This window comes from Micropterus salmoides, unplaced genomic scaffold, assembly GCF_014851395.1.
Source record: "Micropterus salmoides isolate LMB-PRFRI ecotype aquatic unplaced genomic scaffold, ASM1485139v1 Ms_hic_scaffold_6, whole genome shotgun sequence".
NCBI classification, from domain to species: domain Eukaryota; kingdom Metazoa; phylum Chordata; class Actinopteri; order Centrarchiformes; family Centrarchidae; genus Micropterus; species Micropterus salmoides.
In genome coordinates this window covers 6,654,986-6,678,118 of record NW_024044348.1, presented here as the reverse complement: position 1 = coordinate 6,678,118, position 23,133 = coordinate 6,654,986, and the positions used below count along the sequence as shown (strand labels likewise).

General features: G+C 40.4%; 1 protein-coding gene across 2 annotated transcripts in view; it reads right to left on the bottom strand.

Annotated features, from left to right (window-relative positions):
• Positions 1-23,133, bottom strand: part of nav2a (neuron navigator 2a) — a 220,104-nt gene that overhangs the window by 62,435 nt on the left and 134,536 nt on the right. Inside the window, exons 4-9 of one of the 2 annotated variants that reach the window (XM_038702109.1) lie at positions 20,012-20,129; positions 17,193-17,245; positions 7,480-7,552; positions 6,086-6,329; positions 5,808-5,864; positions 2,157-2,290 (exon numbers count right to left, since the gene is read on the bottom strand). In XM_038702109.1, coding sequence (XP_038558037.1) covers positions 2,157-2,290; positions 5,808-5,864; positions 6,086-6,329; positions 7,480-7,552; positions 17,193-17,245; positions 20,012-20,129 — 679 coding nt within the window. The remainder of the gene's footprint in view (positions 1-2,156; positions 2,291-5,807; positions 5,865-6,085; positions 6,330-7,479; positions 7,553-17,192; positions 17,246-20,011; positions 20,130-23,133) is intronic. The other variant, XM_038702110.1, reaches the window with a different exon arrangement.

Below are 23,133 nucleotides of genomic sequence, written 5' to 3'. Positions count from 1 at the left end.
CAGGATTAGGAGGAAGAGGAGGAGGAGGAGGAGTGTAGCGCAGTGTTATGGAGGAGGGGAGGGGCTTAGCAGGATGTCAACAACATAAACACACACACACACACACACACACACCCCTGCATGGCAGGAAGGTAAATTAACTTTGTTAATGTGAACTGTTTTTTAACTAAGTTGATCTGATTTCTAGGTGAGGTTTGGTCCTTCCAATCTTCTCATCTAACTGTCAACAAGAAAGTGAATAAGCACATTTCCCACAATGCTACTACTAAAAAACACTACCACTACTTCTACAGCTAATGCTAACACTAATAATAGGCATGATAAAAAGCATTTTATCAAAATATGTTTTTTCTTCACACATGTTTATAAACTCACACATATGCACAAATGTTCAGAAACATGAAACTGTCCACTAGAAACTCTTCCAGCTCCAAGGAGCCTCACATAATAAGTGCCTCACAGGGCTGCTCACAGTGTTAGTCCAAGTTAATTTGTCACTGTTTAAACACGGACAACTCTCTCTCTCTCTCTCCCTCCCTCTCTCTCTATGGGTGGTCAGAATTCGCTGTCTAATGCAGGGTAATAAGTTTAGACTGTGAACACTAACAGTCTATATAAAGCCTTGGCCCAGAAGTTATTTTAACACTGTTCTAACTAAATATAAGACACACTTGGTTTGAATGCTGCAAAACACTAACAGTGGGTAGAATGTCTAAAACTGTGTCAGACCACTTTGGAATAAATGTGTGATCATAATATGTATTGGGTGAGACGTATATTCAAAATGTTGATAGACTATATATATGTATATTCTACAACAGAGAGATTTCGTCCCCCCAAAATTTCATCTGTGTTCAAATAAATGGGAGTAAATTGATGAACTTTATGCTTCTGCACTGTTCAAATTATGTTATGTTTTGTTAACATTGTTGAATGTAGCCATTTAACATTAACAGAGTGGCAAAATGGGAGGAGTTATTTCATGTGTAATGGAAGCCAGTGAGTAAACCTCATTCCCCAGCAGCCATGGTATTTAGCCTCCTCATCATTGCGTCCACCTAACGTACCCGAGGTCGCTGGTTCAAGTCATGACCATGCAGTACAACTCGGGGCTCGATACATGTACAGAGTTCCAAAAGTTAAAGCCCAGTTCATTTTTTGCATAGCATTCTCCTGGTTGAATCATCAGCACAAAAGATCTGGTTCAGTTATTTAAAGCCAAAAGGTACAACCCTGCATATATAGCAAAACTTTAGCAACTACAACCCCACAGGAGCATTTTTATTCGTTCACAAAGCTTGAAATTCTGCTGTATATGCCGCAAGCAGTGAACGGGAGGTAACGGTTACACTTTGAAGTAATTTGATAAAACACTCAGCAGTTTAAATGTCTTCCAGATTCTGGGTCCGATTTGAATATTTGAATATATATGATTTGAATTGGTTTACAGCCTGTCACACTGTGACAATGTCCTTAAAACAGTAACTAAACACAGGTCCAAAGGCAGAACCTGAGTTTTTTCCTTACCTGCAATATACTGAACAGTCATTGAGGCTACAGTCAGATTATATATAATTCAGCATCCAGCAAGTGAATGCTATAGAAAGGGTTAAAGGCAAGGCAAGAAGAGCTCATTCCTTATGATGTAAAATATAATAGTTCAGAATAACTGAATTGACGTTGACCTTGCTAAACATTAAAGGAGGCCATTTATTCACTGAAAACATCTTGATTTATGCTCATTTATGCTTTGCTGTATTCACTTGAAAGGACACAGTCTTTTCAGTGCAGTACTGCATGCTGGGGGCTATGCATTATATTCTGGAACAGTTTTTAATACTTTCTCTTGGTCTCAAAGCAACAGTGCTGACTTGTATTTTCAACTACCACAACAAAAAGCTCCCAGAGGATTCACAATTCACCTTCAATTTGTCCTAAAAATGGCACCATTAAAATTTTTAAGAGCTGTGAGGTTACTCTCTCTTTTTAACATCATTCTGGCTTTCTCTCTCTTTCTCTCTTACACACACACACACACACAGATGTAAATACCAACATCATAGCACTGAGATGGCCTTGACATCTTAAAATAGTAAATGCTGTGTTAAAATGCAGATATGCGTGTGTGTGTGTTTGTGGTTATACATGAGGCCTACCTTTGTTCAGGTGCGAGTTGGCTTTGGTCTTGTCACTGAAGCCCTGGCTGCGTCGGTTCCCAGCAGCACTGACCGAGCCTCTTGGAGGGATGTCACCGCCGGCAGTGGACACCCTCGCTGAGGGGCCGGGAAGTCTGATGGAGTGAGAGAAGCAAAGAAGAGAAAGAAAGGAAGGAAGGAAGGAAGGAAGAGGGCATAAACAGGCCAAACATTAAGTTTGTTTATGAAAGTGACTTAAGGTGATAAGAGTTTACGAGAGAACTTTTGAATATTAGATATAAAGCCCTCCCCTCACACACTGAAGGAAAACATTTGGTTGCTGCAGGTTTATAACACAGTCTGCGGGGGACAAGCACACATCCAGTCTATAGCTTCTAATCACAAACAGGAGGGTATCTCTTAATTAGGATTGCAAGCACCAGGGGAGGAGAGTTGCAGATTTATTACAGTAAGCATTTTAGTGCAGCACAAGTGTGTTCCTCATGTTACTGTATAGCACAATGTGTCGTCCGAAATGTAACATCTGCTATAACAATCCATTTCAGTCAGGGACAACTACTAATGAGGAATTCCCTTCCTGTAAACTCTAAACGCTATAGGACCTGACAAACTAAAACCTTTCTTAGTAAAGGTTGCAGCTGAAATTATGGCTAAGCCTATAGCATACATTTTTAATTGTAGTCTGCAGACAAATTTAATCCCCAAATTATGGAAAGCAGCCTATGTGCTTCCCTTGCTAAAAGGTGGAGACCCTTCAGATCTTCACAATTATTGGCCAATTTCCAAACTCTCTATACTCTCTATTCTTGCTCAAGCTCAAATAAACTGTCAATCAAATAACTTGTCAGAGCACAACATTATAACTGATATACAGTCAGGTTTTAGAGCTGGGCACAGCACTGTTACAGCAACTTTGCTGCTATTAAATGACATTATAAATGCCTTGGATAAAAAAGCAATATTGCACTGCCTTATTTGTTGATCTGTCCAAAGCATATGACTCTGTTGATCATGAGCTACTGCTAAATAGATTAAGTAATATTGAAATAAGAAAAACAACAATCAATCTTACAGAGCAAATACAATGTGTTTCTATAGATTAGAGATTTGCAAGGGTGTCACTCAAGGTTCGATTTTATCCCCCATTTTATTTTCTATATTTATAAATAATATTAGAAATGACATGCAAACTGCTAAACTGCACCTTCATGCGTATGGCACAGTGGTATATTCAGTTGCCCCTTCACTGAAGAAAACCAAATGTATGACGTTTTCGAGGGCACTGTCCCAATCCCCAGATAATACAACTAAAATGTTTCATCATAAGTTTTTAGGTTTTTGGCTCGACGACAAACTTTCTTTCAAAGTTCATGTTGAAAACCTTGTGAAAAAGCTGAAACTAAGGTTGGGTTTTTACTTGAGAAATAGGGCTTGTTTAAACATAACAGCCAGAAATAAAACTTGTGCAGGCTAAGTGTTTTGGACTATGGTGATGTTGTAGCTCTAGTACTCTCCACCTTTTAGATTGTGTGTACGATAGTGCTCTGCACTTTTTAACTGATTTCCGTACTCATCATTGTACGATTTATAAACTGGCAGGCTGGCCATCACTAAGTCTATGTGGACAACTTAATTTGCATATTTTTCTATACAAGGCAATGCTGGATATACTGCCACCATATTTGTGTAATCTCCTGAAGCCGAATTCCAGCAGTTTTTTATCTCTGTTCCACCAGGTGGCTCTCTTACCAGATTCCAAGAGTTTTTACTCTTGAAAAAAAGACTTCTCTTACTTACTTACTCCCTGGTCTTGGAATAACTTGCTACATCTAAATGATCTAGTCCCACCATTAAATGCATTTAAAGCCATGTTAAAATACCATGTAACTGAGAAATGTAACTGTCACATGTGACCTGGCTTAGTCCCTTTCCTTTAAGTGTGATGCTTGTTTGTTTGTTTTGACTATGCTGAATTTCTATTTAAATTGTAGCTGGTGTGCTGTCTTGGCCAGGTCTCCCTCGAAAAAGAGATTCCAATCTCAAGGGACTTCCTGGTTAAATAAAGGTTAAATAAAAATAAATAAACTATTGTTTGCTTTTCTTGCAACTCTGCTTGCCCCCCTAAACACACCTACAGTAATCTCATGGAGACAGATGAGCTCACAACAGCATGGACATATCTCTGAATGGATTGGAAAGGCTGACAGAGTGCAGGTCCCAGAGGAGGAGTTCAGCAGCCTCAGATTACATATCCTGCTCTTTTATTTCACCACATGGATTAGGTCAGGATATTCTGGCCATGGATAAGCCTTGGTAAAATTTTTGACACGTTGATTCCCTATTGTAAGTCGATCCTGTTGCCTTTGGTGAGGTCTGTGAGCCAAGCTGTAATCTAACCAGGCAGTGGCTCACAGACTGTTAATGAAATGCTAATTCACCAGTGCCGACATCATCATCATCCCGGGACTGTGAGACATATGCTGATAAGCAGATTACAGCTCTCTCTGTCTCGGCTCCCCTGTATACATTATAAAAACTCTCATTTCCGACATGCCATTCATTTTGACTGGCCAGTATTTATCTGGCCATTGCAAGGCAATATGTTGTACCACATTATTTCGTCGAGGGTAGACTAAGATAATTTAGCTTTCAATTATGGCAGGACTAGTCAGTATATTGCCTTTGCCTTTTGGACTGGCTGGGTATAGAAGGAATATTCAATTTGTTTCCTGTCAAATACAGATAAAAATTTAAATGAAAAAACTTTTTTCACGGTAAATATCATGCTCATTGCTGAAAATGAAGAAGAGGGCTAGGGTTTACAGCACACTAAATCCTCAACTCTGAACCACCTTCTTCTTCTAGGTATTATTAATAATGTTTTGCAAATGGCTTTCTTCATTTTGATTCTTTCATATTGGCTGTGTTTGACCATGGTGTTGTTTTGTTGATTCACAGTCTGAAAAATGAGCAGTGGCATCAATCTATTCATCTACACATGCTGACCATGAGGTGGGGCCATTGCATTGCTTTGGAGAGGAGCAGGTGCAATTGTAAACAGAATCTGGGATAGGCAGCATGCAAAACCACATCCTAAATCCAATTTCAAGGTGCGTCATCACATAATACAACACTGCATGCTAAAAAAGAGACTTGAGTGCATCACAGTGAACACAGACAGAAGTTAAATTTGAACGAAACATTATAGACACACTCCAGCCACATATTCTTGTTGTGTTAATTATTAATGTCACATTATATGGGGGATGTGCTTAACAAGCACCCCCCCCCACACACACACACACACATACACACACACACAGTTACTTAAGGGTTATCTAAAGGTCTTTCACAGCCCATTTAGCAGACTTGCCAAATGAGGCGCACTGCCAGACAAGCAGGGCCGTCCGAAAATGGAGCCTGGAGCTCTAGTTCCTATCTGCTCAACACTACCACTCATGCATATTAGATAGTGCTTGTAGTAGAGATTGCCCTTAATCATGGACAACATGAAAGTCATTAAAAAAGAAACGTTATCCTTGATTAGGGGCAATTTCTACCATCATAATTTCCAGGAATGGGATGGGACAGGAGGTGTGGTGGAGGAAAGAGAGGGAGGAGCAAGAAAACAGAAAGACTGGAGAAGCTGACCTAGAGGTCTTTTTCTGACCAAGGGAAAACTTGAGTAGTTTACTCTGAGACCCATCCCTAGAGAAGACAAAAGAAGAGAGATATGGAAGAGGACAGAGAGGTCAGGTTTACATTTATAAATGACAGAAAGCGTGAACAGGAAGATCGAGATGGCAAAATGATGGATTAGAATAGCAGAAAACGCAAGAAAGTGAAGAAAACAAAGACAAACCCATTCACCCAGTTTCAAGGTTATGTTCCTAACATTTCCATTGCGTAAACGGGCCAGTGAGCCTCACCTGGACTGCATCTCGGCCTGTGCTGCTTTCTGGGCTGTAAGGGCAGGAGTCCCATGCGGAGAGTGGCTGAGCTTGGCCGGGGCGCTGCTCTGCTGGCTCAGGGGAGGGTGTGTGCTTTGGGACTGGGCGGCGGGTGGGAGAGAGGGCTGGGAGATCTGCTTCTGGGCCTGCTGCTGCTGTTGTTTGTAGCGGGACAAGCTGAAGAAGAGGCCGAGGATGGCTTTCAGATTACCATTCCGAATCTCTGTGGGTCAGGAAGAAGGACAACGTGGGATTTAAAAGGAAAAGGCAGATGAGGGGAGGAAGGAAAAAGATGTATAGATGAAAGCAAAAGTGAGGGTGAAAGTTGTAGAGAAATTCTACCACTATAACCATTCAAAATGACAGCTGCAGGGCTGTTCTGTGCTAAGAAACTAAAGCTAACAGATGCTACAGAATAGCATTATGACTACTGTTGTTATTGGCGGTCATTGTCTATTGATATATTGTTGTTATACTGTGACTCATTCCTCATTCTGCTTACTCGTATTAAGTATCACAGGCAGTAAGTATCATTTATACTTATGGAAGTTAAGCCAGCAGCGGATTCCAAACAAATTTGAATGCGACTGACGGAAAACTGACGAGTTTGTGACCTAAAAGAAAACGGTACGAATTTAATGGTAACAAAGTAACTTCCTTTTAATTCCACAGACTTATACTAGGTTTTAGGGGCCCTGTGTACTTATCGTTAAGAATATACAAGCTGTAACCTGACTTGTTAGCTTCTTTATCTGGCATTGACGCAATTAAGTGAGTAGACTTTAAGTTGCAGAGAGTATAAAAGTATTTTCTTGCAAAGTTGTATTCAACAGCAGCCTGAAAACACAACCAATACAATCTAATTTGCTGTATACTGCTGGCTGTAGCTCTCCAGTCTATCTGACTTGCATGTTCTTGGACTGCAAGAGGAAAGTCACAAATACTTGTTATGTGTACTCTTTACAGAATAGGGTAAGCTTTATTGCTGTCACTGTTCTGCACAAAGCAAATAAGTAAAATAACACTAGTAGTATTAGTGCCAGTATTATTGTTCCTAGGTTCCCTGTGTGAATAATATGATGTAAGCCAACATCAATCTTGTTTTGAAGTAGGCTACATTTAAACACTGCACTATGGTAAATTCGTTCTATATAGGGTATAATAAGCCCTATCAAGCCTACATGTTTTAATGTGTACTGTCTGGCATTAATGTAGTGTGTCCTGGCAAAAGAGCATGCCAATAAAAATGCCTCAAAGTATCAAGTTGCCATTCTTGATCTTTTTCCATAGCAAGGACACGTGTTTAGCAGTTAAGTCTGGCCTGGCTTGGCCTTAGGTCTACCTCTTTGCAGAAGTACAGGAGTCCAGCTTACCCTCTGAAGACAGACCCTGGATGTTGACTCCTTTAGCTGCCAGGAAACTGAGGCAGGCATCGATATTCTCAATCTAGACAGAGAGACACAGGCACAGCTGTAAGACACTGCACCCTGCACATTTCCATTTGAATTTGCATATTTGTATAATGTGAGGAAGCATGATGGTCTGTCTTTTGCACGCCTCTCCTGAGAGCGTAATGGCAACAATTGGAAGGGAAACCTATAAATCTATCTACAAAGGAAAGCTGGCAGCACAAAATCGACTAAACCATTCCAATTTTCAGAAAAGAGGTGCTGAACATCAACACTGACAAGGATGAAAATGTTGGGAATACAGATCAGATATCCTTCAATATATATTGATTTGATACTGTTGGACCAGTGAAAAATAGGCTGCTATAATGGGAATTATAAACACTAAATGTGTTTATGTTCATTGGATTGATACAATCCTCAAAATGTATTTTATATATATAAAAAATTTAAAATGCTAGTCCAAATGGATATTACATATACTAAATTAAAATGCATCGTCAGCATAACAGACAATTATGCTGAATCACTGACAATAGCTTTAATTTGTATGAATGTTTGAATCTTGCTTAGGGTTAGGTACAAGGAAGATTTTTGCAAAATGTTTTGCAAACTAGTTTTCGAGATATTAAATTTTAAGACAAACAAATGGTCCCAAAACCGTAACCTCTCTGGTGGACATGAAAAGTATAGTTATTCATACCAGCATTGGAAAGTGGTAAGAAAGTCACCCATATATCTGGTGACTGACTGTTCATATGTGCAAAGCACAAAATGAATATTGGCCACATGGTGACATAGTCAAAACAGGTTTCAAACCAAGCAGACTTTTGTCAGCAGAGCAACAGAGAAGCAAACCATCTATACTGACTAAGTTGCTATGACAGCAGCCTTGGCAACATGAGCAGACTGCTGAGCTGTCACTGGACTGCGAGAGGATTTGATAGGCAGACAGGCTTTGTTTAGAGCCCATGTGACCCATTATATACACACCGAGGCTGATGGCTGGCCCACGTAATCACAAAGAAAACCACATAAAACAAGTCATCAAGCAGAGCCATAGCAGAATGGGCGATCAAAGTTTACCAACAGTGGTTTTCGGATGAGCAAACACAGGTACAACATAAAAGATATCAATTTGGCACAGTCATTGCTCTCTCATTTTACATCTAGAGGTAGACAATAAAGGTGATGTTCTAGACAGTGCGATTAATTGACATTTAAAAGCATGGATTTTAGCATTTTTAGCATGACATTAGTACAAGTGAGAGAAGATCTATCGCACACTGAGACAAATCTGCCACAATGTACTTACAGTAAACCCATTGTGAAAATACAACAGCTCAAATATATTCTTACAGCCAAGTGAGTACAGATATAGAGCAGTGATACTCCAAGTGGTTTCGAAACTAAAATACATATGAACCATGTCCTTTGTAAATGAAGCAGGGTGTGGGCTGTAACCGGGAGGGTCGTGCTCACTAAAGATTAATGACATGATTACACTTAATATGCACTGACTAAATATAGCTTGACCTACAGCTCCCTCTGTGGTTCTCCTGTTAGGAAGTATCCGGCTGTGAGGTGAGAAGCTGAAGTAAAAGCTCATTTACATCTGCCTCTACTGAGATATCTTAACGTCTACTCACTGCAGATATATCCACTCGTGTCCAACTAAACCTATGAATCTAAATCCACTAAACCACAAGTAACTGATGATTAAACCCACTGTTACTACTGATGTAGTGCTACCCATCTAAAACCATACCTCTATTAGTTACCACTACTATTACTACTACTACATTTATATAACTTCCACTAGACTTACTATAGTTGATGTATTATTATTGTACATTACTATTAGTTACACTTGCCACATTACTACTATTTGCATCCACAGCTGTGTTACTATTAGTAACATCTTGTGCCATATTATTATTTGTCACATTCACAACATTACTTTTATTTACATTCACTACCATCCTACTGTTGTTAGTCAGTTAGTCAGTAATATTCCCTGGCATATTACCATTAGTTATGTCCACTACCATATTTTTTATCAGTTAAATCAACTACTTTATTACTAGTATAATTATTAGTTTCACTACCATAATAAATTGCAGTTACTACCACATTACTATTACTGTAGTTACACTCAGTACCATATTACCATTAGTTACTTCAGCTACCATAATACTATCAGTTAACCCACTACTGCATTACTTTTTGTTACATCCCCTACGTCCACATCCATATTACTATTAGTTACACACCCTAGCAGTTACTACTGGTTACATACAACATCATATTTTCATCAGTTAAACCCACTACCATATTACTATTACATTTACTACTCAACCGCTATTACTTCCATTCACTACCACAAAATTAATAGTTATTAGTTACCATATCCTAACTAGATTACTAGATTTACCACCTGGTCACTAATAACTATATTACTGCTGGTTTTATTAATACGCAACCCCCGTCCACAACCGGACTATAACTAACTATATTTATATGCATACTTGATTACTACTTTCTGCATCATCTATGGGAAGTGACATCCTTCACTGTTTTACCACTATCTTATTATTCAATCTACTACTTGATCACTACTAGTTAATCCACTTCTAGTGTGAGAGCCATATCTATCTGAGCCATGTTAGTGTGAGGAGAGGCTGGCAGACTTCAGGTCATTGATTTGAGTTGAAACAACAGTGCTGCCCCTGATGTAATTTCCGTCACCTCTGACCTTAGAAACAGCTGTTAGATGGGCCGACATGTGCTGTCCTTTGAGGTGATACAGCAGAAAAATTAGGAATAGTAGGAATGCAGGCTATGGCCTACTCTGAATACCACAGGCTCCTTAAATATAAACCTGTCTTAAATACCCCTCTAACCCCACCGACATACCTAGAGACTTTTGTTTAATACCCATGGCCTACACTTCATCTGAGTGACTGAACCACTCCCCTGTCCCAAATTCCCCGGTATAGCTGAAGTTTAAATAGCAGCAGCCTGCAGAAAATATGCTTCATTAAGATACCTCATCACAAATGCCATGCCTGTCCTGCTGAGATAGTTCACCTTTCGGAGGGTATACATACTGAAACCTCTTGCTATTTAAAACCGGAGCTCAGAAAAAACAGGAACACTATTCAACTCAACAATCCTCCATCAGCTACAGAGCCTGACATCTTACCCATCCATCCATACATCCATCGTCAACCACTTATTGTACATCTTACCCAGTCTGTTTCTAAATAATATACCAATCACTTGATATATGGTAATATCACTTAGGAAATCCTCCCTTGTGTATTCTTTACCACTGAGCAGTCTGTAATGTTCAGTACATTCCATAGGTTACTGCAAAAAGCTGCGGTGTTGCTGTGCATATAACTATAACACCCCCAGTTTGAAATTCAGCTGGGGACCTTTATTATATGTCTGCCCTCCTCTCTCTCTTTCCTCATTTCCTGTCACTACACTACTGTCAGCTATCAAAACTAAAGGCAAAAATGCCAACCACACCAATTATATTTTTATCTTTGTAATCCAAAAATAAATAGATTATTTTGACAAGGATTTATGGTTTACAAAGTCTTTATCACTTAAAAACTATAATAATAATTTGTCATTTACAACTTCTGAAATGCAAAGATATTACTTTAAATAGAATACCTTTGGATTGTTGAGCTGCTGCGGAAATAAAATAAGATTCGGTTCATCTGATTGGCTAAAGTTGCGTCTAAATGAATTATTAAGTTTTAACACATTACTCTTAATTCATCCATTCATTGCAGGCTTATTGAAAATAAATTTACTTGAAATCAAGTTTAATCCGTTATTAACAGGAATATGAAAGTTGGACTACCAAACAACAAAATTAAACCAGAAATACAATGTAAGCTGTTTTCTGCAAGACTGTAAGTGTCATTTTGAGCTGTTTTAATATCCACTTTCTAGCCTCATTCTTTGGCTCATTACGTTTCAGTTCTCCAAACACTTTAGTGCACGTTAGGACAAGTGGCTGATGGATGATTGAAAACTAACTCACGTAAAAGTAAAATTAGAAAGATTACACAATGCTCAAAAATATACACCAAGTAAGCAGACATACAAACAGTCAAAAAGAGTAAGACAACTAAATCCAGAGAAGGGAATAAAATACCTCTAAACAAGCCCAGATAACAATCTCTCAAATGCAACACCGTGACACCACCAGTAGTTCCTACCTGCCTGGATTTGTGATCTGTTCCTGCAGTGTGACTGCTCTGCCCGACCTTACACCTCCATCCAGGCCACCGTCACCTCCTGCTCTGCTCCGGCTCCGGGCAGCAGCATGGGGCTGGCCAGCCAACAGCCCTCTGAACAAACACACGTATTCCCATCACAGGGAAGCTATTGTTGTGTGTGTGTGAGAGACAGACAGAGCGAGCGATAGCTCCACAGCTCTGTGAGCCCCCTGTCCCACATGGTTTGTGTTTTATGATTATTAATTAGTAATTCATTTGTTGTATTTTTATATTTTATAAATATACTATTACCTCCCTTCCATAGACCCTATAGTTCTCTATGCCCTGCAGAGTCATACAAATAAAACCTCTTGAATTGAGAGCAAGAGAGAGAGAGAGAGAGAGAGAGAGAGAGAGAGAGAGAGAGATTGCGCTAAATAGAGGGACAGAGAGAGAGAGAGAGAGAGAGAGAGAGAGAGAGAGAGAGAGAGAGAGAGAGAGAGAGAGAGAGAGAGAGAGAGATTGCGCTAAATAGAGGGACAGAGGGAGTGTGTGTGAGCAAGAGTGTTGCGTGTCTGAAGCAGGATTTGACTCATAGGAGCTTTTGAAGACTGATACTGAGGCAGGTATTTTTAAACCAAAGTTGCTGACAGCCAATCCTAAGCAATGATTTTCAGTACTTAAATTTGACGGTTTTCATGTCAAAACCTTAGAAGTAATGAGTCTGTTGCACAGAACCTTGTCCTTGTCGGAATGAAAAAGTCTTGTAGACAGCAAGAGCATCAAGGGAGGCAAATTACTTAAAACTTAAACTAGACTGGTGTTTCTATTGGCCTGTGAGGCCCACTGAGAGACAATCTGTGAAATCGAGCTACAAGAAGAAACACAAGTGGTCAGACATGGAACCAGAAGTGGGTCCCTATACAGTGACGCATGTTTACACAACAGACAGTTTGGGTAATAATTTTACGGTTTGCCTGTTTTGTCTCCCAAATAAGTTTGGCTAACCTAATTTTAGCAATGTCCCTTTTCCTTGATCTCAGCAATTAACTTGGTGGGTACCATGTTATTATTAACTAACAAATCTAGGTGAAAAAAATAGGTGCTGAGTTGTATTGTAATTAACCAGGATTATTCTTTAAACTGTGAGTTAATAAAAAAAAAACGTAAAAAAAAATGTAAACATTACTGACCAAATTAATAAATCAATTAAGTATCCAAAAAGCCCAACAGTGCAGGTGTTCCAATTCTATTCTGGTCTTATTAGGAGAAACCTCCTTCCTACTATCACTACACAACATAATTGGCTGATATTTCAGAAAAAACGAGACTTGGCCTGATATGATTATGACTCTAGCATCACAACACCAGCTTCGTTGCTGAAAGTTCTCGTTTCATTGAGCTGTTGGGTCTTGTGGAGTCTGATCACCCAACATGGTTGTGGAATAACGTGTTATGTCCGTGTGTGTTTAGTGAAATCTGTTAGTATCTGCCCACACATACTTACACTCTCTCAGGAGGTTTCACACATTCCAGCTACCAGCTCACCTGCTGAACTTTGACATCTAACTCAACAATCTTCTCTCTCTTGACTGGGAAATGTATGCAGAGGTTTCAACATCTCAGAGAAGTGCTGCTTTTCATTGCTTATTTATAAAAAAATAAAATGCATCAGAAGCTATGACGCACACCAGGATGCAAAATCACACACATCAATTTCAGCCTGCATATTCAGTTTTTTTCTTCTGCATTTTTATAGACTTGCTGCTGTTTCTTTGTATCCATGTATGTAATCATATTATATTCACAGCATGCATTTGCTCTTTTGAATGTATCATATTTAAATATGATTCTTATGAGATTTATTATTCTTTATTTTTATTTTTGATGTTCGTAGTCATCCTCAGGCTGACACCGTCTGCTTTCACAAATAAAATCAAGCGTTTCCTCTGGCTACATCAGCATCTCCCTGCTGAACTTTGCACAGAATAATTACGGAAAAGCTTCTTTAATTTGTTGTATGAAAACACCTTTGGGTTATCTTTGCTTGTTCAGAAGACTTTTGTGAATTTGTTTTTATTTAAAAGAGGCCACATTTTTCCAAGGTTTCTGGAATTATTAACTGTTGTGTCATATCTTCTATGAATAGACTAACTGTTACTGCAACAGATTACTTGTGCAACAAATGAGCACAGTATGTCTGTGTGCACCCTGGCAGCTTAGACAACCAGTCTTCAGGGCCATTAACGTTCTCTGAAATAAAGATTTGGGCTTTGTTATATTTGGTTGCTTAGAAACTGTAACTGTGAGCTCTCTGTAGTTTTTTTGTCCACCATGTGATGACCTGAATCCTGACCAGCTGACAAAGTTGCGGATTTCACTTTCTCTCACACGCACACAAACAGAAGTTACCGCTCCCTTTGATCAAACATTTACCAGCCTGATGAATCATTAATAAAACATATCTTGGATCTTTTCCTGCTTACCTGCGTAAAGCTTCACCATCTACAAAAATACTAAAATTCACTTGCTTCAAAAAAAGCAACCATCTATCTACCCACCAGTCTGACAGACAAATGTGACTGTGTGCACTCAAGTTAAGTACCAGGTGTGTTCCGTTGAGGTAAAAACCGCGTGGCCGTGTGACGATGCACTTGAAGGTGAAACACAGAATAATAAAGAAAGCTCTATTTTCAGGCCAGTTTAATACACGATCACAGAGTATCAGCAAGGAGCCTGACATGAAGTGGAAGAGCTGTTTCCTCATTTAAAATTCCTCAATGGTTGTTGATGTTTCTTTCAGTCTGTTTTTCCTTAGGCCCATTAAACACCTGGTCCTGCTGGTTTCTACCTGTGTGGCTGTCTGTCAGTCTACCTACTTACCTCTCCCTCTCTCTTTTGCAGTGGTAGAAAATAGGCAGACAGGAGAGGACAAACCAGTACAGCATAAAGTGTATTAAGAATACAATTAAACCTAAGAGTCTGTCCAAGCACCTAAATTACATTACCAAGACAGAAACCCTTTCACTAATACAAACAAAGTCTCTTTCACTCTTTCTTTCTTTCTCAATATCCAGTAGAGAAGCAAAGTCTAAAAGACCACATGATTAAATTTGTAAATATATAAATAATGGAGTATTCATACATTTCTGATGTAAATATATGTATAAAGTGTCCAAAATCTCATCTGCTGAGGGCCACGAGAAAATAATAATAAAAGGCTCAGTTCCTCCAACATACAAAAAAACATACACATCTTTTCTCACTTAGACCATGTGGATCTTGCCATGCAAAACATTTTGGTTTTATTTGTCTATGTTTTGAGATTTCTGTCACTTCAACCCCCTTACAATCGAGGTGAAATTAATTTAATTTGTCGTAATTACAGCACTGTTGAAATGCCATTTTTAAAAAATCAACAGCAACATCTCTTTCAGGAAACAGTGTCCCGGTGCTCTGGATAATATGCAGAAAATGCTGCCAACTGTTTTTAATTGAACTACCTTTAAATTCTGCACAACTTTGTTGCACCACTCCACAGTATCTGAAGTAAAAAGTAAATTAATCCATTACCAGATTTTAATGCTTTGACGAGACAGCCTGTATATGTTTGTGTGTGTGTCTCTGTGTTTGCGTGGCATCCTGTGTGGTTTTAACAGCTCTGTGTCAAATCAACACCCTCACTCTGGGATGAACCCGCACAGACAGACACAAACAAACACATGCACACACACAAAGCCTGACTGGGTGGCAAAGCAATGACCCGACTATGGGGGTTCGTTTAACGAGGATGTGACAGTTGTAAAAACGGCCTCTCACTTCGGCCTGGATAGCCTGCATGCTAATCAGCTAGCTTGAGTGTGAGATGAGAGAGAGGTTTGTTCCACTGATGGAGCTTATTTCCATGTTTATTCATTTAGACGGAGGTTAAGTTAAGTGGTGGTAATTGGCAGCAGCTTTGGGGGTTTGAAAGCAATGAAATAAAGTGCAGTAAAAGTGGGCTCTCAAACTCCTCCACCCCAGCTACTAACTAAACTCTCAAGACCTGAGTGTGTTTGTTTTGACAGTATTACAACACACAAAGCACACATTTGCATAATGACTACGGTTGCACCTGCCCTTAGCACTGCTTGAGTGCCTCAGGTTTTGCTTTAAAGCTGACAAACCTACTGAGATTATAAGCAGCGATCCAAAAATACTCATACACACACAAACTGCAAGATCTGAGCTTATCCATGCAAAATAAAAGCAGATTTTGACAGCCATTATCCAATAAAAAACATCACATTGCTTAAATGCACACTTAAAAATATTTTTTGTTTTCCTTTTGACTGGCAGACACCCCATCTATGAACATGTAGCGCACTAACAGACATATTTTTGGAACCACTTGATTTGTCTCAGAAGCATCCTTGTCTTTAAAAGAAAAATGCTGGGTTGGGTATCTGTGACTGTAGCAGGCTTGTGATTGGCTCAGCCACTTACCTACCTGCCTGCCGACCTGTGCACTCTCTGCCCAAGCACTCATTGTGCATGAAAATTTGTTTGGGGGAGTGGCTTTAGAGGTAGGCCTGAAGAGAGGGGGTGGGTATTTTTTTTGGGTTGGATACTTTATAAATCTAGCAGTCTCTTGCTAGTTTCACCAGCGTTACCTACTCTAGCTTTAAAGGTGCAAGGAACAACAGGATGAAGTATAGTAATAAGGATCCATGTGGGTAATGAAAAAGAAAGGTTCAGGCATCAGCTGTGCTTCCACTTCCTCCTCAGTTGTTAACTATGGGTGTGTACCCCCCCCCCCCCCCCCCCCCGCTTTGAGAGGCTTCAGTAGTCTGGCTGGTGGCCAAAAATAGCCCCCTTCAGCTGGCACACACGGCCCAATTTGAGACCCTTCACATTCAGCGGAGGGCAGCCCTGCCCAGGGCATTGTCGGCTCATTTCCCACAGAGAACACAAAACTATGAAAACACTGAAATCCCACCAGCAGCGTTACAAAGGAACTAACATCTCTGCTAAATGTCACTGTAGACAAAATCACATCATAATTGGCTAAAACATTTTCTTTGTCATCAGCGCTGATGCTCCCTGCCTGCTTTTACTCCTGGAGATGAGAGGAATGCTGCCTCCTTTGCAACTGTAATAAGATGAGGCAAAACTGTCTCCAAAACCGAAGCCTGTGATGTTTTCAACTGAGAGCCAACTGCTAGAAGTCTGAGCCAGAGGTTTCACAGATGGCAGCCCGCAAGACCACAAAAGTAAAAATAAATGGACTAACCATTACCATCTACAACTATTCACCAGTGACTTTTGAACCACAGCTCCCAGTGGGGGCAACATGAGTTAGTAAGATGGGACATGAAAGAGGTTTGTTTCTTCACACACACACACACACACACACACACGTAAATATCACCATGTTCTGTCAAAACAAACACTTACCATCTGAGAACGGCTCTTGGGACAGCCATTGATATCGTCAATCTTCTCATTGGCTGAGGACAGACCGAAAGAGGAGGCAGAGACAGAGAGAGACAAGAGCAGCGAATCAAATCTCTTTTCAGGCGTGTTTAGTTAATGTAATCCTCTGTTTTATTTCCAGTGGCGATCCCTGAGTGTGTGTTTCCCAGACAGTAGCTGGCTGAGTGAGGAGAGCAGAGGTGTTCATGCCGGTGACTGTGACCCCCCCCCCCTCCACTCCCCTCCCACCGAGACATGAAACACTATCTGGTCACAGCAAATGGGAACGGGGCCGCTGGGGGCCCGACCGAGATGCATGTTGTGCTGCTTCTTTTCAAAGGGGGTGTGTGTGTATGGTGTCAAGGATTCCTCCCATCTATTAGAGGCCCAGCCCACAGCAGCTGAGACACGGCCGTCAGCTCACAGCTGACAACTGTGCCAACAGCACGGCCTCCTGCGTCAGGAGGCACGGTTGGGCCCACAGTGCAGCTCCACCTCAGGACCACATATTGCATCACCTACCCTGCGAGAGAATACTCCTCTATCTGCCCAGTGAATGAATATGTAGTCTTTTAATGTGTTCTTGTCAACTGTCTTCTAAAACAGACCTAACTGTAGACGATGGTCTCAATAGACACTCACAACCAGACTTTATAACGGTGGTTCCCAAATCTTTTGGATTGTGACCCCTTAAAACAAAGCTGCATATGTTCACACTGCATATGTCCACGTATTTTAAGTAGTTCTACCCAAAAAAAGGTTTTCCTTCCACTGAAATATTTTTTATTGATTTTCGTAATAGTGGTTATAAGGTGTGAGTAGTAAAAGTAAAACTATTCAGTTAAAAGATAGAAGAAAAAAAACTTTAACTGCTTAAAATATATGTTGCTGTACGTTTCTATATACATATATACACTGAACAAAATTATACTTTTGTTTTTGCCCCCATTCATCATGAGCTGAACTCAAAGATCTAAGCCTTTCTCTATGTACAAAAAAAGGCCTCTTTCTCTCAAATATTGCTCACAAATCTGTCAAAATCTGTGTTAGTTTTAGTTAGTGCTCCCCAATACAATGAAACTGCACATTTTCGAGTGGCCTTTTAAAACACGTTTTCTTGACAAAACGTGTTTTGGAGACCAGCCAGCGGGTAACAAAGTTGTTGTCAGCTTGTATAGTGTGTGACCCCCTGTCACCAATCAGTCACGTTATGTGAACACCACGACGACTTCAAGACTCCTGTCACAAGATGGCAAGTTGTGTAGTCTGAGCAGCACAGTGATCGGCCAACAATGAAAGTCGTGTAGTCTGCACGAGCCACGGACCTTGCTGAAATTTGTTGCACAGATTACATTCATGTTTGCCTCAAGGGCAGTTTCATAAGAACTTTACAGATGACCTTGATCTGAAGGTTTGCCTCTTCCAAAATGCTGACCTCGAGTGTGAGTTGGTCAAATAGCTGAACAGGTGCGACATCCGGTCCCACTATGGCTGTTCTGACATCAACGGGCTGCTCAGTTTTCACCAGCGATTGTGTGGTGTGAGGTTTTCCCAATTGACAGGAGGCAGCAGGCAGAAAGGTAAGGGCAGAACTTGTGAATTACTCTGGTTGTTGTTGTTTTAATATGAGAGAAGACCAGCAGTGGTCAGCTGTCCGAATGTACTGGATGAGGTTGATGACGATGTGGCACGTTTTGCCCACAGGAATCTTTTCAGGAATACAGATACCTTTTAAGGGAACTCCAAGGGGTTTTACCGGCATGTTTTATGATAAAAATTACAGTTTTACTTGCTGGGAAGAACTTTTCTTTGACTTTCTGAAGCCACCAAGACAGACTGCTTCAATATAGTTCCATATTCAAGCACATAAATAAACAGAAAACAATCAGCAGATCATTGCTACACTGCAACATGCAAAGTACTTTTTTGTTGAAGCAATTACCTGATGACAAGCAGCCAACATATGATGGCAGGAAGCTGGACCCATTGAGGAATGTTACCGTACAAGAGGAGGAGGCCCTTCAGCACATTTCACATATAGTGTATAAAATTCCTTATGACGCAAACAAGCCTGATCTAACTCTCAAAAAGGAATCACATGCAACAGCAACAGTGTGAGAACAGTGAGACTCTTCTCTGAACAGGATGACACTGAGCAGATCATAGGAAGCATAAATCTGTGTCAGAGACGAGAGGGAGAGAGCCGGGAGCACAGGGATGCAGGGACATGCTGAGTCACCGGTCAGCTGCTCTCAGCCTGCTTCAACCTCAAGGCTGAGGGCAGATTAAATGACAGGCTGAGGATGGCCAGGTGAAATGACAAGACTGATGATGACACAGATGGGTGTGAAGGGGTCAAAAACACAGAGGAACAGCCCACTTTCACAGCCTGCCTGCATTAGGTTCATACTTCTGTTGTCACGTGAACCACTGTCTGTTTAACTTATGGTTGAAGGATTACAAACGTTCCTATTCAAATAACAGTCATGAGACACTATCTATATGTAGATATACCTTTTTATTGTTGGTCTAAACCAATAAGAGAAGGGGACTGTAATTAATATGTAGTGTAGAAGACAACTTACAGGTTGGTTTTCACAGGCTGATATTTTATTTCATTATTTTGTGTTCTTATATAGTAGTACACTGCATTTCTCTCCTGTCTCCTGTCAGCAGTTTGTTTAAAGGACATAGTTCTGTTAGTCAGTACCCTTCAGTAATAATGTACACATTATCATACTTCATACTTCTATCATACTTCATTTTGCAGATTTTTGGAATCAAAAGTGCGTTTTCCTTACCTACGACCTGTATGATCTCAGCCAGCAGCACTCCGTCTGTGACGTCTGTTTGCAGGTCCTTGATCAGACGCTTGTGCCCTGACTTGGAAAGGTAGTGGTTGGCCCAGTCTGTGTAGATCTGCGGTCAGACACAAACACAACAACGGCGTTCAGTTATGAGCCGACAAAAATAAAATCCATTCCAAAATACAGGCAACCCCGTCAGGTGGCCCACGTGTTTCAAACTCCATAAACACTTGAAAACTACAAAAGGTATAAACGCTTGAAGCAAATTTACGACTAATAAAATAACAACATGGTTGAATGGGAGCAGAGTAGCCCTCTTTCTTTTGTTGGGGCTCCGATCTGGCATATATCCGCGTGGTATTCAAATTGGGGCCATTGTGCTCAGCCAGGGCATTCATCTCGAAGCGCACGGCGGCTGTTTTCAATGGGCCATGCTGACATCACTCTCTAGGGACAGAAAAGACCCTTCACTGCCTGGGGGGAGGAAAGGAGGGGGGCAGAGCAAGCATCTGAATAATCTGAATAGCTTCCTTCATAATTAGTCACCAAACTCTTTCTCTTTACGCTCTCCCATCAAGGGAAGTGAGTTTCTATTTCTGGTGAGATAAAAAAAGATCCACATAGGTTGTTGAAAAGTTGCACACAACATTATTCCTAAAAAAAGAAGAAGTTACTTTTGAGAACCTGAGACCTCATGAATCTACCTCGATTTGCAGCATTGTTCGGCTTGTCTGTAAACTGCAGAGGCTCTGTTTAACAAGTGTAACTTCAGAGCAGTTTTTCCCCCACAGGGATCTGAAACATGTGCGACAGCTCGGCTAAATTAAGACACCTCTCCCTCTACGTCTCACTCTCGTTTCACACAAACCCAAAAACTGTTAGACCAGTGTGGTGAAAAAGATGACAGAGGAGAGACAATCAGTATGTTTAAGTACACGTAGGATAAGTTTGCTTTCAAAACTTTTTGGGAGATAGGCTTTCTGCCTTCCTTTTTTCCTAACCCTAACCAATTAGTTTTGGTGCCTATAACTAACCAAGTAGTACGGCTGGCAGAAAGCCCTGAGGACAAACTTCTCCCATGTGCAGTTTAAGTAACCGGGTCAGCTTTCTGCAGTAATCTGATTTTTTTCAGTTTCACATAAACAAGAAATCTGATTTCCACTGCTCATGGAGAAACCAGATTTCTTAGCTATGCACATTTATTACCAGGTTTCTGGCTTTTTGCATTAACACACGGGCATGAAAGAAAAGTATTGCTGTGACAACAGTGCAGCAGCATTAAACAAATACTCATTACTATAATAATATAATAATAATCTTTATTTGTAGAGCATTTTTCAAAAACAAGTTACAAAGTGCTTTAACAAGTGTAAAGACAATAATACTATATATAGTTATGCATTCTTACTGTATATTCAAAATAATTAAATCCACAGGCAGAGTGAAACTGAAAGTGGGGGCGTTTCATATGGATGCTTAAGGGTACCTTTAGCGTAAAATCCTTACGCTTTGTCACGCTGTCTGAAAGCGTCAGTTGTGACGCATTGAGGTTAGAATGTGTTTCCATCAGCTGGTTTAGAGCCAATAAACCAGGCTACGGCAAGCGTCGTTACGTTGACGTTACATATGGCTGTAATAAACAAGACGTATGGGTTCCAAACCAGACACAAAACCAGTCGCATGAACCTGATGGCCACTGATCAGAGAAAAATGGAGAGAGGTCCTCAGAAATGTGTTTCAAGCGGTATGTTGCTACCAGCCATGGCTCCCCACGTTATGGGAATATCCGATGTCATGCAGAGTTTTGCATGCCTGCCGAGTATTACATGCACCTCCAAATACTGCTTTTAAGCGCTAATATCCTTGGTGGGGTTCGTGATAAATGATTCTATTTATTTTATGAACGTTTAGAGTCGTTAATATTTTGTTACACTCAGTAGAAGTAGCATTCATTGAGATTCAGCAAAAATTCGCGGTGATAACCCCGTTTGATCAGCGTGCAAAGTAAAGTATCTAAAAAGGACCTTTAAGAGGTGAATGCATAATTCGACAGAACAGGTGATGAAGACTACCTGCCGGGATTTGCATCCACCTTTTTTCTCAACATAAATGAGCGTTACCAGCTGCCAGGTGCAGGAAATTCTCGCAGGTATGCAGAGCTCTGCACAAACGGGCAAGACGCCGACAGCAGAAACAGCTGATCAGACGTGAGTTACAAGTTCGCTACGTCAGAACTTATTCAGGAAAAGTGTTTCCATCTCCTATTTAGCGCATTTACTCTTTTTGGACAAAGGCAAAAACCACCTCAAGCTAACGTAAAAAACGTTTTTTGCGAAATTAAGGATTTTTCCCCCGAATTTTGCAGTTTCCATCAACCTTTTTCTAATATAAATGCGCATTAAAAAACGTTGATGGAAACATGGCTTATGTTTCGATACGTTAAGGGAAAATACTGACCACTCACACTTACAATACTTAAAATATATTAGCTATGGCTCCAAAATAAGTTCAAGGGTAGGGGAAAATTCAAATTACTGATTTGCTGCATGTATACACACATTTTACAGTGACCAGCAGTTACCACATTGCCACCATATTTTGTATAAATGAATTTTCCCCCAGAAACCTGGTTTCTAAGGTGCATGTAAACTTTCTCAAGAATTTAAGCCTTTCTCGCACTTCAAATGCATGAACTAGTTCCGAATGAGTGTGCAGCATTATTAAGGTCAAACCTTGGCACAAACATGGACTCACAACATGCACGAGGAGGAGTGTGACATGGTTGTGACCCTTGTTTTTTATTTTTGCACTGTACAAAGACCAGGAGCTTTTCTGCATTGCTACTCATCGGAAGAATCACTGCTCTAACAATGGCTCACAACAGGTGTTAGCACTTTAAAAGGCTCACACACACACACACACAGGCCACACACACAGGCCACACACACTACTGCGTTTTCATTTTAAAATGGAGAACTTTTACTACATATGCACCTCCCGTCCAGACTAAAACAGCGAAAACGAAGAACTAAAACTAGGGAAGTTTGAAAATGCTGCCAACCCTGTATTTCGTTTTGAAACTTTAGTGAAAATGGGCAAAAACGGAGGACTTAAGA